Source organism: Argentina anserina, chromosome 4 (genome assembly GCF_933775445.1).
Source record: "Argentina anserina chromosome 4, drPotAnse1.1, whole genome shotgun sequence".
NCBI lineage: Eukaryota > Viridiplantae > Streptophyta > Magnoliopsida > Rosales > Rosaceae > Argentina > Argentina anserina.
The window spans coordinates 12792368-12809045 of record NC_065875.1 but is presented as its reverse complement, the minus strand read 5'-3'; the positions used below and the strand labels follow the sequence as shown (position 1 = coordinate 12809045).

The window sequence follows — 16678 nt, the reverse complement described above, 5'->3', positions numbered from 1 at the left end:
TAACTCTTACTATGGTTGTATGATATGCTTGGACATGTTTGTGTTACTGTGTCATTGTGGTCTATGTCCTGCCCCTACAAGTAATGTTGAGAGCTAAGTGCATGTAAGGTCTTAAAATGGTTTCTATCCTTAGAGTGGTCTGCTTATTGGTACTGTGTAGTTTCAAATTCTTCATGTGCAAAATTTCTTGATCTATTCGAGTGTAGTAATAGGTGTTGGGTTCTAGCTTATCCTTGTTTTGCATACACAGGTCTATTTGAAAAATCATGTATTGTGTGCCATACTTTTTGCGTGAGTATTAATTGGCTACATGCATGAGTTTGTGGTAATTATGATTATCATTATATATTTTCTCTAGATTATTTGTAGCCGTGCAGTAGTTTATATGAGTTTTGCATGCAATGCTATTTGTTAGAAGGATTCTCCGGGAAATATTCTCATCATATTCATCATATGCATGCTTATCTATATGGAAGGATATCATCCCATATGTCATGTTTATTTCGAGATAACCATATGGTGCACCTTATTTCCTCTCGTTAATATATATATATATATATATTCATTCATTGCATAGTTCCTTACAGCTTGAGATCTTCAAGTTTTCTTCTCTTATGCGTTACATTTCCTACCCATTTTTGGATTCTCTTGCATGTATATCTTTTAATCAAGAAAATAAAGCCTGAAGCTTATATTGCTATCTCTTTTGTTCTCCTTATAGTGTGTTAAGTGTGCAGTCCTTTATCATGAGTGGAGCAAGGAGCACTCGTCATGAGATAGAAGAGGATGATGTTCATATTACTTTCTCCTCCTTTGGTTTCATCAACTTAGGGGGAGAATCAAGTCCCTACGACATTAGTGGTCTTGTAGGTACTTGATGGTGAAAGTTGCATGGAAGGCCAAAGGGGGAGATTGAAGGTACATATATTGGCCTCCATATAGTTGATGAAGATCCAAAGGTGTGGAGGACAAGTCATGAAGATTTGAACAGGTAAAAGGAGAATTGAAGTTGTTTCCTAACTGGACTAGGAAAAGATTATGGTTTGTTTTTCCTACCAAAGAAGTCTCCACCGATTTGATTATGGGTAGATTGATATATATTTGAGAATATATATTTAGTTAAATGGTGTTTGGGAATTGTTATAAAAAATGGATTTATTTTAAAAGGTGTATTCCATATTTATATGGATTTTTTCCTTTTCTATCTAAAGTTGTATTAGGAAGGGATTTGAGGTTAATACCTATTTGTGCTAGGGTTTAGATGATGGCCGGCTGGTATATATAGGATATATATATGCAGTAGGTTTGCAGCCTTCAAGCACACACGGATAGAGAAGAAACAAGGTGAAACCAAATAGAAGAAATTTCACAAAAAGGAGAGCTTAGTGCTAGGAGATCTGTGTGACTCCATTGAAGACATTAGTGGCAACATCAACGTTCTTAGTGAGGTTGATCATCCGTGTGACTACAACGATCTTAGTGAGGTTGTATCGACACTTGAAGCAACGATCTTAGTGAGGTTGTTTCGTACTTGGTTGTGACTATCAAGTAAGAAGTATTTTTACTTTTGAGAATAACATTATTATTGATTAAGATGTAATCATTGTAATATTGTTTATTCAATAGAAAAGTAAAATTCTTCTACATATTCCGCTGCTATTACTCGTTATTGTTCTATCTTGTATTTTCAGAGCTACCTTCAAAATTATGGGCAATTGAATTATAGACAGCATCGGCAATTGTTGTCTTACCAATCCCACCAGTACCCCATATTCCCACCACACAAACATTTCTTCCTTGAACACCTAACAACTGGTTTATATCTTGCACGCGAGGCTCTATCCCAACCGGGTACTTTGCCACATTCAAATATGTTCGCATTATGACTTGCTTGGAGATCTCTTCCACGATGTCATGAATAAGTTTAGATTCAGACTGCCTGCGCTGACAATGTACATAATTAAAATATGCACATATTGATCAAATATGGCATTTCCTCAGGTGTCCAAGAATATTTAAATACCTAAAAGAACAAATACATGCACTTGCAGAAGAACAAATAGTTTTCAGAAAGTGTATGAGCTTTCACTTCCTCAACTATATATATACAGTACTTAATGTGATAACCCGAATTTTCATTTCCGATTTCTTATGATTTCTCGGAAATTATTAAAATGGTGATTCGAGTGCCTCCTCATTCTACGTCTTCTAAATGGTCACACTTTTTAAAATGGAAGTGATTCTGAAGATAAATAGTTGAAAAATGATTAAGTTTCTAAAGGCTCAAGAGTTGACTATTGAATCATAGCTTATCTTTGGAAACCTTCTTCACGAAAGTTGTAGAGCTCGTCGATACGAGTTTAGAGACATGCAGCACATGCCAAATCGGAGTTCGTATGAAAAAGTTACTAATCAAAAAATGTATTTGAGTTTTTTGGAAAATAGTTTAAATAGGGGGATTTAAAGGGAGAAATTGAAAAATTTGCAGAAAAATCAGCCCGTGGTACTGTTCACCACTGAAAATCCCAGAAATCTTCTCCAGCGTCGATCTTTTACGTCCGGCGAAGTCACGACGCGAGTCACCTATCAAACTGACGGACTCGACGTCACCTTTCATTTGAGCCTAGACCCAAGCCCCGCCGACCGCTGTGCACGGAGCAGCGGAGGCCGCAAGGTTCCTGCAAATCCGACACTATCATCCTGAGCTTTTCCGGCAAGGCTCGGAGCTCAAGCTCCCTCCCTCCGACCTAATCCTTCCCTCTAAGCATGACTTTGATAGTTTAAGAGCTCGGTTTGAAGTTTTAAGCAATTTAGTTGAAGTTGTTATTTCATAAACTTTCCGACAACTTCCCGACCACTTTCCGTCCGATTTGGAGCTTGTTAAGGTAAAATGTCCATCACATTGATCTATAAGTTTGATGTTGAAGTCGTGAGGTTTTGGTGAGGTTTATGTACCATTGTGTGCGGCCCTTGACCGGGTGTGGGCAAAGTGTCTACTATTCATGGGGCAAAGTGTTGTAACTCATGAATAGAATTTTGTGAGTTGAATAGATACTTCTCTATTTTGTTGTTGTTAGTTCTAGTGTTCATGAGGGACTAGAACCATTGGTTGTGTGTGCATTTGGGTTTTGAATCTTGGGTTGGGTTGTTAAATTCTTCTTCTGTGTTTCATTTTATTTATGTGATTTCCTGAACTACGTTTTTATGCAGGAATCACAAATTCTCCTTTCTGCATTTTCTTTTTATACGTGTGATCTCCTGAACTAAACTTTATGCATGGATTACACTTATCGCATTTACCTTTATTTGTGAATTCTTGAACTATGCTTTTATGCACGAATCACTACTTTTATCATGCTTTGGTATGTGTTTGGTTGTGGGGACTAAATGTTTGTGGCTTGTTTTAAAAGAAATTTAAGGATGAGTCTCTTGAGTTAAGTTTACTCATACGAGCTTTATAAGCTTACCGAGTTTGTTTATTTACAACTCAGTGCACCAATGCATGGTGTATGGTTTTATGTGCAGGTGTTGATCCTTTTGTTTGCGGTGGGAGAGTCCAGGGAAGTAGATGCAGGGATAAAACGATTGTAATGTTTGAAATATCTTGCATCAATTCCTTGTAAACGTTGTTTTTACTATTTGATCAAGATTTGTAACTATTGTAAGTGTAGTATAATGGTTTTGATTCGAATTATCATGTACTCGAATTTGAATTTTCATTATTCAAACTTTGGGTTGTGACACTTAATTCCAATTTTTTACAAATTAATTTTTAGTTTTTGCCTTTTTGAGGTTGAACCAACTGAAGGAGTGAAGGTGCTTAAAAGAGGGATAAATGGATAACGTTGGTCAAAATCTTATTGGCAATCCTTACGATCAAACAAAATACCACGTATCTTAGTATTGCGTTTCAAGTGTGTTGATCAAGATAAAGAACAAGATGAAGAAAAGACTACCTAGTGTAGTGCTTTATTTCTTGCTGATTATCACTAGTACGATCTAATATTAGTAAGATGGTCCGGTTCAAGGGACATTATTTTTTACACAAATTTTGACACACCTTTATAGCTATTAGATCGGTTTAGATTAACTATGAATTGATGTGGCATGGTGACATGGAATTACTTATTTTCATAATAAATTAAAATTAATCTTTTCTTTGTTAGAAGCACAAAACAAAATTCAATTGTACTCTCCAAAAATCAAAGATTAATATCGCACACACAAAAAACAGAAAGAACAACAAAGAAAACGTCATAAGAGATAGATGTGTACAGATTATATTGAAATGATGGCACATGAATTCATAGCTACCGTGCTTTAAGGGTGAGAGAAATTGATATAGTGGCCTTTTATTGGACAATCCTATGTAGTATTAACAAGTGAATTATTCATGCATGATGGACAAATCCAGTTCTTGTTCTTCAATTTGGAAGAGATGAATTGAAAGGCCGACAACATGTAAACGAAAAAGATAAAATAATTTAAATATCCTCCAGAAATCAGAGACCAAGGGCACGTTTACTAAACCGTAATGGGAATTAGAGGGATGGGAGAGATGAGGAATGGGGGAGAGGAGGAATGGGGGAAAGGAGGAGTCATTCCTATATCACATGTTTACTTGTTGTCAAGAATCGGAAACAATCCCCGGATTGATTCCCATGTATGTGTTTACTAACATGTAGAAATGAGAATCATTATAAGTTGATTACGAAAATGCCCTTACATATAATATAGTTGTGAAAGAAGGTTATACACTTATAACATTTGAAATACACTGGAATACAACAAATTCAATACAACTAAAACCCTTTGAGAAAATGAAGTTAATTAATATGCTAAATTAGAAAGCTAAATGACCAGCAAGGTTGTTTGTATTCAGATTCTACCATAATTATATGCATAGCAAATGCCCAATCCCATTACAGTGTTGCTGCAGTTTAACTAGCTGCTGCAGTTTTGGGCATAACCAGCTGCATTGGTACTACCTTGTTTTGATTTCCATGTTTTTGTTGCCTTGATAATTCAAACATCAAATCAAGCAGAAAGAAAATAAAACACTAACAAACTTGCAAGCAACAACACAGACAAAAGAAACTGGAAATCTATAGCTTCACACCTTCATACTTTCAGCTTCCTTATCAACCTGTAATCAACTATCAAAATATTACTCATCGACATTCAATATATAAAGTTACAGACTCCATTTTAATCGTTCAGAGACTTGTATTAAACACGTGAAATCAGCTGAAAATTGCTCAGTGACTCAAACCTGCTAAAAAAGCTTCCAGACTTCATAGGTTGGCAGTGCAAGTTAGTTTCCAAGAGATAAAAATGATGGAAAGCTAAATTATTGTTGCTGCTCACTTTTGTTGCATTTTGAAACATTCAACTTGCAATGAGTGTTTTCTATACTTCTGTGCTAGATGAGCAACAGGCCAAAGAAGCAAAGGAACCTAGTGGTCATCACAACTTGGAGGCTAATGGCAGGGCTTTCAAGGTTTGCACCATCCGCATTTGCTCGCAAAACTATTATGTTAAATCTGTGATTACATTCACTGCTAAACCAAAATCCTTTCTAGTTTCCTGAGGAAAGGTAACATATCAATTTATATTTCTGCTTTGTTATCTTTTCAGTAATGATAAATGCTGCTATGGAAACAAAAGTAAGGTGTAGATGATGTCTTGGGAAGCATACCGTGCCAAACACCAGTTAAGCCCTCAAGTTGAGATGCCTTGATCGAAAATGTGTTTGAAAGAGCGCGAATGATCACCTCCTCAAGTGACTTGAGGTACCAATAAAGATCCATTTTATGATTCCGGAGATTCATAATGGGGTACATTACTGTCTACACTGCCACAGATACGAAAATCATGACTTAGTTATCAAAAATTACAACCAAACAATAACTGACCATACCCTAACAGAGCATAAAGTTCATTTAACTACCTGACCAGGACAATGTTATGTAACCTCGCCGCCGCATTCAGTCCGGTGAACATCAAATGGAGCATCCTTGAGGTCAAAATTGAGGAACTTTTCAGAGCTACCGGTGCCCATTGTGTAAACAGGAGGATGCTAAAGAACTAACAGCGAGTCAGGGCAGTCTTCATTCCTCTCAATCAGAGCCTTCTTCTCTTTCACTATGCTCTTCTGCCAAGACCAAGCTTGCTTGTACGGATTGAAGCACTCACAATCTGACCTGTGTACAAGGAAAGGTCCATAGAATCACATAAAAAACCCAATTGTAGAGACCAATATTTGTCAATCCGACCTTTTTTCCCTTGAATGGAATTAAAGATGGTAGGATCAGCTCTTATAAGAAGAGTAAAAACAATTAAGCAAAAAAAACAATTCCCAATTCACAATATACATTGATTATAAATTATAAACCCAGAATTTGAATCTTAAATATGAAATTCAACGAAAAAGAAATCAGAACAAACATGGAGAAGAAGATGAATATGATGAAAGACGAAGAGGAATTACAAAAGAAGCAAACGAGAGAGAGAGAGCTTACCTCAACATGAAGCAGAGAAGGAGGCAGACGAGGAAGAATTCGGAGGACATTTTAGGAATGAAAATTTGATTCAGGCTTTTTCACGGAATGAATACTTACTCTCCCCTCCGGAGTCGGGATGGAGGATTGATTCCTGAAAATCAAGTGGGACCACGTCGAATTCCATTCCGGGAAAGTTAGTAAACATCATTTTTGAAAGGAATCTTGCGGAGTCATTCCCTTTACCGGAAAGTAAACACGCCCCAAAGGAAAGGCATGGTGCCATGGTGTGCTTCTCTTTTTCATTCCAGCCAACAATAGTCAACAATTGTACTAAAGCGTTAACAATTCGTAAGATTTCTATGTTTTCTTTTTCATTACGAATGCGTTTTCCCATTATCAAATTGAAACGTGCACATCAACAAGTAGTTTACAAATTCCTCTCGTAAAGTCAGTGGCATGATCAGAGCCGGCTCTGCACATGTGCAAAGAGCTCAACTGCACAGGGCCATAAAATTTGAGGGCCACAAATTTTTTTAATTTCCCCTTTTTTTATTGAATAAAAATTATGGGTATCTCACTTTCTCAACCTTTTTATATTTGGAGCATCTCACTCTCGCTCTCCTTTTTCTTTTTTTTATTATTTTCTTTGAGCCACTCACTTTTTTCTTTCTCCTTTCTCACTTCGCCGACCTCATTTCATATTCTTCTTTTCTTTCTTCTTTCTCACTTCGCAACCCTCATTTCCTCTTCTTCTTTTCTTTCTTCTTTCTCAATTCGCCACACTGATCTCATCCACTACAAGTCAAGCATCACCACTCATCGATTCAGGTAAGATAGGTCGATCAACTCGATTGTATTTATAGATTGAATGATTGATCATATTTGCATGAGTACCAGTTATTAATTGTTTACATTTGGAATTTCAATTTGCAAGATTGTGGTGGTCTGGTGTTCAAGCGTTTTGAGAACTGAGGCAATTGGAACTTGGGAGGAGCAGCGGCTGTGAGTGAATCAGGTTTTCTTATTCAAACTTAGTTCTTGAATAGTTCAATTTAGAAACATGCTTCCTAAAAGAAAAGATTTATGTGGTCATGCAAAACGCATGAAGAAGAAAAAAGAAGTCAAGTTAGTTAAGTCTTTGCCCCGTATTGATACATTTATGAAAAGAAAAGAAAAAGGTGTAGGTGGATCTTTGGTTAATGAACAATCAGAAGAGCAAATGGAAGATATTGAAGAACACACTAATGGCAATGAAATTGTAGATGATTTGGGTCATGATACAACTGAGAATGATGCAGAGTAGGGGTGTTAATTGAAAACCGAAAACCGAAAAAAAACCGAACCATAACCGAAAAAAACCGAAGAAAAAAAAACCGCACCAAACCGCAAAAAAACCGCACCAAACCGAAAGATTTGGTGTGGTTTTGGTTTGGGATGTTTGGAAACCGAAACCGAAACCGAACCGAAAAACCGAATATATATATATATTATAAAGAAATTATATTATTTATAGATATATTTAATATACATAATTAAATATGTTATCGATCGAGACCCAAACTTTAACAAAATTCAGTGAATTTTTTACCATATCCTTATTTAAATATGCTGATCACATCTGACGGTCGAAATTTAATAATTTGAATTTTAGATATTGAAACCACAACATGTCTACTAATGTGGTATAACTTGTTTAGTGGTCTTTTTGCAAATGTATACAGTTGTGAAACAACTATATCTTATAAATAGAATTTTGCAAATCTGTCTGCATGATGCGTTACGTATAGTGAAATATGGTTATGGTAAAAAAATCACATATTTTCGATAACGTTTGTGTCCCGATCGAGGCGGTCAACCCTTTTTACGCTTATTATCACCTATGGGTAGCCTTATCCCTGGAACGTAAAATTTTTGAAAATTTTACACTAGCTGCTACATCACATATATGTGAGAGTGTGTGCATGAAAAAATCCACTAAAACTAGTCAAGAGGAGGGGGTAAGAACAAATTCACTTAATTAGATGAAATTAAGTTAATGTTGACCACATCGATCGAGACCCAAATATTATCAACATTAGATGAATTTTTTACCATATCCTTATTTAAATATGTTGATCACATCTGACGGTCAAAATTTAATATTTTGAATTTTAGACATTGGAACCACAACATGCCTACTAATGTGGTATAACTTGTTTAGTGGGTTTTTGCAAAATGTATGCATTTGTGAAGTAACTATATATTATAAATATAATTTTGCAAATATGTCCGCATGATGTGTTATGTATTGTGAAATATGGTTATGGTAAAAAAATCACATATTTTCGATAACGTTTGTGTCCCGATCGAGGCGGTCAACCCTTTTTACGCTTATTATCCCCTATGGGTAGCCTTATCCCTGGAACGTAAAATTTTTGAAACTTTTACACGAGCTGCTACATCACATATATGTGAGAGTGTGTGCATGAAAAAATCCACCAAAACTAGTCAAGAAGGAGGGGGTAAGAACAAATTCACTTAATTAGATGACATTAAGTTAATGTTGACCACATCGATCGAGACCCAAATATCATCAACATTAGATGAATTTTTTACCATATCCGTATTTAAATATGCTGATCACATCTGACGGTCAAAATTTAATATTTTGAATTTTAGACATTGGAACCACAACATGCCTACTAATGTGGTATAACTTGTTTAGTGGGTTTTTGCAAAATGTATGCATTTGTGAAGTAACTATATATTATAAATATAATTTTGCAAATATGTCCGCATGATGCGTTATGTATTGTGAAATATGGTTATGGTAAAAAAATCACATATTTTCGATAACGTTTGTGTCCCGATCGAGGCGGTCAACCCTTTTTACGCTTATTATCCCCTATGGGTAGCCTTATCCCTGGAACGTAAAATTTTTGAAAATTGTACACGAGCTGCTACATCACATATATGTGAGAGTGTGTGCATGAAAAATCCACCAAAACTAGTCAAGAAGGAGGGGGTAAGAACAAATTCACTTAATTAGATGAAATTAAGTTAATGTTGACCACATCGATCGAGACCCAAATATTATCAACATTAGATGAATTTTTTACCATATCCTTATTTAAATATGCTGATCACATCTGACGGTCAAAATTTAATATTTTGAATTTTAGACATTGGAACCACAACATGCCTACTAATGTGGTATAACTTGTTTAGTGGGTTTTTGCAAATGTATGCATTTGTGAAGCAACTATATATTATAAATAGAATTTTGCAAATATGTCCGCATGATGCGTTACATATTGTGAAATATGGTTATGGTAAAAAAATCACATATTTTCGATAACGTTTGTGTCCCGATCGAGGCGGTCAACCCTTTTTACGCTTATTATCCCCTATGAGCCTATGGGTAGCCCTATCCCTGGAAGGTAAAATTTTTGAAAATTTTACACGAGCTGCTACATCACATATATATGAGAGTGTGTGCGTGAAAGAATCCACCAAAACTAGTCAAGAAGGAGGGGGTAAGAACGAATTCACACTTAATTAGATGAAATTAAGTTAATATTGACCACATCGATCGAGACCCAAATTTTATCAAAATTAGATGAATTTTTTACCATATCCGTATTTAAATATACTGATCACATCTGACGGTTAAAATTTAATATTTTGAATTTTAGACATTGGAACCACAACATGCCTACTAATGTGGTACAAGTTGTTTAGTGGCTTTTTGCAATTGTATGCATTTGTGAAGCAACTATATCTTGTAAATAGAATTTTGCAAATCTGTCCGCATGTTCTTTTTATTTCGTTAAGAATCATGTAGATAGACAAGGAAAGAAACTCCGATTTTCTTTACAAAATAACCGAAAGAAAAACCGATATAAACCAGAGAAAAACCAAACCGAACCAAACCGAACACAATTGGTTTTTGAAAAAAAAGTGAAAAACCAAACCGAATAAATAGAACAGTTTGGTGTTCGGTATCACCTATAAACCGAACCATTCACACCGATTAACACCCCTAATGCAGAGCATAATAATAATGTAAATCATGCAGATGAGACTTCGGTGAATATTTTTGATCCTAGAGTTTGGGATGCCTTGGATAAAAAGCTAGTAGATTTATTGGTAGAAAAGGGTCCTCTTAGAGATCATTCCATAGAAAGTGGCCCGCCAGACAAGTTAAATAGACGTTTTAGTTCAAGATTCTACACTCGATATTTAGGGAATGGAGAGAAGTATGATAGAGAGTGGCTTGTGTACTCAAAGGAACTTGATAAAGTTTTTTGTTTTTGTTGCAAGTTGTTTAAAAGGGGGCCAATGCGGGGTCAGCTAGCAAATGATAGGTACAATGATTGGGGTCATCTTGGTAGAAGACTTAAGGAGCATGAAATGAGTGTTGATCATCTCATTACTGCAAATACTTGGACTGATTTGCGTATTAGATTACAAAAGCATGAAACTATTGATAAAGCTTATCAAGACCAGATTAGAAAAGAGAAAGAACATGCAAATAAGTGTTGCTATTAGTGAGGTAAAAGGTCTAATTGCTTGGCTAGATAGATTTAGAGAAAATGGCTTCAAGGAAGCAATCATTACCACTAAGGAAATTGCTGATACCTTAAATGTTGCTCAAGTTTTTCCAGAAAAGCATATAATTCATAGTAAGAAATTTTTTGATGAAAGAGCCGATGAGCCATTACCATCATCTTCTGGTGAAGAATATTTTAGAGTGCATTATTTCTTATTCCTTGTGGACCCGGCTAAGGGATCATTGCAGAGAAGGTTTGAACAATATCAACAATATGATGATATCTTTGGATTTTTATTTACTTCAGAAACTTTGGATTCCTTAGATAATATTGATTTAAGAGCTGCTTGCATTCATCTTGAGGATGTTTTGAGACATGGAGAGAGTTCAGATATTGATGGGGAAGACTTGTTCAGAGAGTTGAAACTTTTGAGGGAAATATTACCTAGAGTAAGGATGACAGCTTGTGATATATTGAATTTCTTACAAGAGAGGAATACTTTCCCGGTGATTAGACTTGCATATCGAATATTGTTAACTATTCCTGTTACTGTTGCTTCAGCTGAGAGAAGTTTTTCCAAGTTAAAGCTATTAAAGTCTTATTTGCGATCAACTATGTCACAAGAAAGATTAAATGGACTTGCTTTGATTTCGATTGAGAATAATTATCTTGGGAAAATCAATTGTGATAAACTGATTGATGATTTTGCTGCTAAGAAGGCAAGGAGATGGATTTTCAAATGAGCATAGGTGATGCTGAGTATGCGAAAGGTTTTCAATGAAGCATATTTTTGTAACCATTTAGCATCTTTTGCAAGGATATCTAATGATATTTTGATGTTATGTAATTAACATTTGAGTTTATATTATTCGTTTGTTAAAGTTTTTTTTCATTGAATAAAATTTAGAAGGCCGCATTTTAATTTTCGCACAAGGCCGCTGAAAAATTTGAGACGGCCCTGGGCATGATATACATATGAGGCATCGCCAGGGTATGGTATTGCCTATGCATAATGCATTGTAAGTGACGAAGCCAGTATTTGAAAATAGACTAGGCTAACTTTTCTTTAAACAAAAAGATTTTATTTATATTATGAAGGCGAGAGAGCTCTCTCCCGTTCGGCGGCTTCAAACCCTAGTGGGAGGGTTCTGCTCGACGCAGCACCAGATCTCCAATCCCCTTTGTGAGATCTCTCCATTGGCCCTCTTATGGTTGGCCCACTTGGCCGTTCCTTCTGCTCTCCCCGAGTCCACTCGGTGTCAGCATAAAATTTCTAATGATGTTGGTAGGCTTGGGTTTCAAATTCCTTGAGTCAGAAGTCCAGATTTTGAGTTACGGTTACTTCAAATAAGTTGGCTGAAGCTGACAGGGCATTGTTATTGATTTCTTCTAGGCCGACTATAGAGATTAAGCATTGGGATGTTAGTTTCTAGTTCTAGTTTTGCTAGTTAGTTATGAGTTATTCATTTCGCAAACTCTTAATTGTGGTTGTTTCGGTTTAGAGAGTGGGAGTTTGTTTATGTTGTTTCGTACATTACCTTTTTTATTATATGACAATTCGTTGTTCTTCAAAAAAAACTTCTTTATGTTAAAGGAAAAACATTATTTCCTTATTAGTGTGCCTTCGTCAAAGTAATTGACGGAGGCAATTGAGCAATCAGTATTTAATATATAGTTAATTACGGATATGAATTATGTAACGGACAATTCTTATTCATTGCCATTAAACTGATTGATATCTTTCCATGTAATATTTCCCCTATATAAAGGGGTTCGTAATAATACGAGTAGACCAATTCCATTTTCACTTCTACACGTTATCAGCACATTAGCTTTCCTCTGAGTATTCTGGCCAAAACACACAAAAAAAATTGAAAACCCTAGTTTTTTTTTTCTCTTCCGTCGCCGCTCCCTCCCTGTCGCCGCTCCCTAGCAGCACCTGCGCCTCCGATCAGCGTGACCAACCGCTCGCCTCCAATCGGCGAGACCAGCAGCCCAGATCGGTACGGCTCGCCTCCCGCTCCCGCCGCGCGCTCGCACCCCGCCCCCGCCGCGCGCTAGCCTCTCTTCCCGGCCGCGACATCACCTCGAGATCACCGACCCCCGATCTCCGACGCGACAGGATACACGCCGCAAGCAAGACCGGCGACGCTCCGATTCGCGATCTGCAATCTCCGCCAGGCGCCCGCGACCTACGACCCGCGCCCCACGACCCGCGAACTCCGACCCGCGACCCGTTTCGAAAAAAAAAAACTGAAATATTTACCATTCTGGTAAATCAAGGTTAGTTTTTTTTTTTACAATTTTTGTTTGTTTTGTTTTTGGTAATTTATCGTAATCATTTCCTTTTACTATTTTAGAAATTTAATTAGTAAATGTGAAAGTTGGTTACTGGTTTTTTTACCATATGTGTTATTTATTTTAAAGTACATAAATACGCATGTTTACAAGATGATTTGTTTGTCGGGTTTACTACACGCGGATATGTTATATAGTAATGTTTTCAATTATGCATGGTAAATTTATTCCATTATTATTTTATTTTATTTTTATTTTTACGATTGTGGCATATTTGATCAATGTGTTATACTTTATAACGTGCTTAATAATTAAATATATGCATGTTTCATAGGTTCTTAACATCAATATTATTATTTTAGCACGACTTATATATTATTTTCATGATAATGAAAATCATGCGTTTTACAAAGTTTTATAACGTAACTATGTGATAAAGCATTTTCACAAAAAGCATCGAAAGAAAATACGTGACCACCATGAAATTTGGTCTCGAAATCCAAAGCACACTCTTAGAAATTAATAAACATTTACTCTTGTTTTTGTAGATGGCTGACCAAACTCGACCCGAATTCGCCATTTTGGACTCAGAAGGAATTGAGTACCATCGTTGGGTTTCTGATGTTGAAACTACGTTTGTGGGAAAGGACTACACAACCACCATTTATCCTCCCACCGACAAAAAAGATGAACCGACGGAAAAAACCAAAGCCAATGCCCTAATGTTCTTGAGGCGGCATATTGATCAAAGCTTGGTATGTGAGTACCTTCAGTTGAAAACACCCAAAGAACTGTGGGATGCCCTAAATGGACATTTTGGGAATATTCATGACACTTTGCTCCCAGAATTAACTGTCCAGTGGAATGAAATCCGCTTACTTGACTACAAAAGGGTTAATGACTTCCACAGTGATATGTTACGCCTGAAAGCACGTCTCAATTTTCTGTGGCAAGGAACTCACAGAAGATGATATGATCTAGAAAACTCTATCCACTTTCCCTACTCCGGCCCTTATACTAGCAAACCAGTATAGGTTGGAGTATGACAACAAAAGAATCACTACCTTCCATAAACTGATCTCTATGTTGCAAGTATCTGAGCGTCATGATCAAGTTCTTTTGAACAATAATGTCAGATCTATTGGGACAAAGAAAATTCCCGAGGCTAACTATGGCAAGGTGAAGGATGGAAAGAACCCTAAAGTAAAGGGGATTGGACGTGCTGACCCTTACACACGTGTGGGCAATACCCCACGTGGAAAAGGATATGGAGGCCGTAGTATGGGCCGTGGAATGAGCCGTGGACGTCCTCCCAATGTATGGCGCAGAGATGGTGGTGCAGGTTCTAGTGGCCATGGTGGCACTGGACCTAGTGGTCACAAAGTGCAAAAGGCACCGAAAAACCCCCAAGCAAAAAGGGAAAGAGTTGGCAATGAACCTTGCTATAGGTGTGGAGACACTGCTCATTGGTATAAGAACTGTCAGACAAGTAACAGAGTCGCAGCCAATAACAAGAGGTATAGAGAGTCTAGAGAACAAGAGGCTCACTATATAGAGGAAGGTCCTGAACCTAATGTCAACCTCACAATCTCGGACTTTAATGGCAAGATGGACCATGCCAAGTCAAGCGATACTCCAGATTTTGATTAATTTTTTTTTCATTTATTTCCAAGTTGAGTGTGAAGGCGTAATGCCTTATTTTAATTAGACTATTGGTTTGGTCTTAAAGTTTATTTTTTCAATAATGATTTGTTGAAATTGGATTTCTATGTATGAGACTTATTTTGATTACCGTTGGATTATTAATAAATTTTCAGATTTTATTCTGAAGTATTTGAGGTTGCTCAAGTTTTTAAAATTATTATACATGGTTCGGAAATAGCACTATTAATGATGTAAAGCAATACATCCATATAAAAAAAATTTGGAATGAAAAGTATATCATTCGACCTACAATAGAAGACTCTACTGCATATGAGATATATATTTAATGATCATATCAAAATTTAATTGTAGGAATGAATCGACGAGAAATAGAGTGCTTAGCAGATTGTGCGACTACCCACACTATATTAAGGAATCGACAATTATTTGTTGAATTAATTCCTTATAATTCATGTTTGTCTACTATGACTGAATCGGACCAAATAGTAAAAGGGCGAGGAACTGCCCAATTTTTCTTGCCAAATGACACATTGTTAAAAATCACCAATGCTCTATATGCACCTAGAGCCCCTCGAACCTTGTTAAGCTTCAAAGATATTCGCACCAACGGTTATCATCTGAACACTTATTGTGAGAATGGAAGTGAATATTTGTGTCTTACTTCTCTTGAATGTGGACGGACACGCATTTTAGAGAAGATGAAGAGTCAAGACAATGGACTATATCTTACTACCATTCGGATTATTGAATCCTATGCTGTCACCAATGATGAAATTTGGGACACTAACTTATACAGGCTTTGGCATGACCAATTAGGACATCCTGGTCGGGACATGATGGTCCGTATTTTAAAGAATTCACACAGACATCCTTTCTTTCGAGGGAAAAATAAAAGGGGACAGCAACCAAATACGATGCACAGTGCTCGTTACACTGCTCCAATGCAGTCATTACCTTCTAAAGTAATAGAAGTGTTCCCTCCCTCTGCCTCAATGACTATTTCCAAGGCACATCAGTCATTTTGCAAAGCCTGTTCTTTGGGAAAAACAGGATCGAGACCTTCCTATGCTAAAGATACTAAACAAAATATTTCATTCTTACAAAGGATACAAGGTGATATTTGTGGACCTATCCATCCAGAATGCGGGCCATTTAAGTATTTTATGGTTCTGGTGGATGCTTCAGCTCGCTGGTCACATATTGCATTATTGTCCACACGAAACGCTGCATTTGCAAAACTTCTAGCACATATTATTCGTTTAAGGGCTCACCACCCTGATCACCCTATTAAGTCTATAAGGCTTGATAACGTTGGAGAGTTTATATCAAAAGCATTTGATGATTATTGCATGTCTATTGGGATCGATGTAGAGCATCCTATTCCCCATGTGCATAAACAAAATGGTCTCGCTGAAGCCACCATCAAAAGATTACAGATGGTGGCTAGGGCACTTGTTATGCGCACCAATTTTCCTATAAGTGCATGGGGTTATGCAATATTGCACGCAGCCTTGCTTATTCATTTCAGACCTACTGCTAGCCAACCATTTTCTGCGTACCAGTTGGTTGCTGGATATGAGCCTGACATTTCACACTTACGCATATTTGGTTGTGCTGTATATGTGCCTATTGCGCCCCCACAGCGCACAAAAATGGGTCCCCAGAGACGACTAGGTATTT

General features: G+C 36.7%; 3 protein-coding genes across 3 annotated transcripts in view; 2 read left to right on the top strand and 1 right to left on the bottom strand.

Annotated features, from left to right (window-relative positions):
- LOC126790134 (beta-galactosidase 9-like) overlaps positions 1 to 12736 on the bottom strand; it is a 73926-nt gene extending 61190 nt beyond the window's left edge. The window contains 1 exon segment of the mRNA XM_050516279.1: positions 12732 to 12736. The gene's annotated coding sequence lies outside the window, so the exon portion shown is untranslated.
- On the top strand, positions 10960 to 11778 carry LOC126792205 (uncharacterized). Its single transcript, XM_050518671.1, has one exon. The coding sequence runs from the start codon at positions 10960 to 10962 to the stop codon at positions 11776 to 11778; it is 819 nt and encodes a 272-aa protein (XP_050374628.1).
- Positions 12737 to 14416: 1680 nt separating the features above from the next.
- LOC126792203 (uncharacterized) lies at positions 14417 to 14983 on the top strand. Its single transcript, XM_050518670.1, has one exon. The coding sequence runs from the start codon at positions 14417 to 14419 to the stop codon at positions 14981 to 14983; it is 567 nt and encodes a 188-aa protein (XP_050374627.1).
- Positions 14984 to 16678: the final 1695 nt, after the last annotated feature.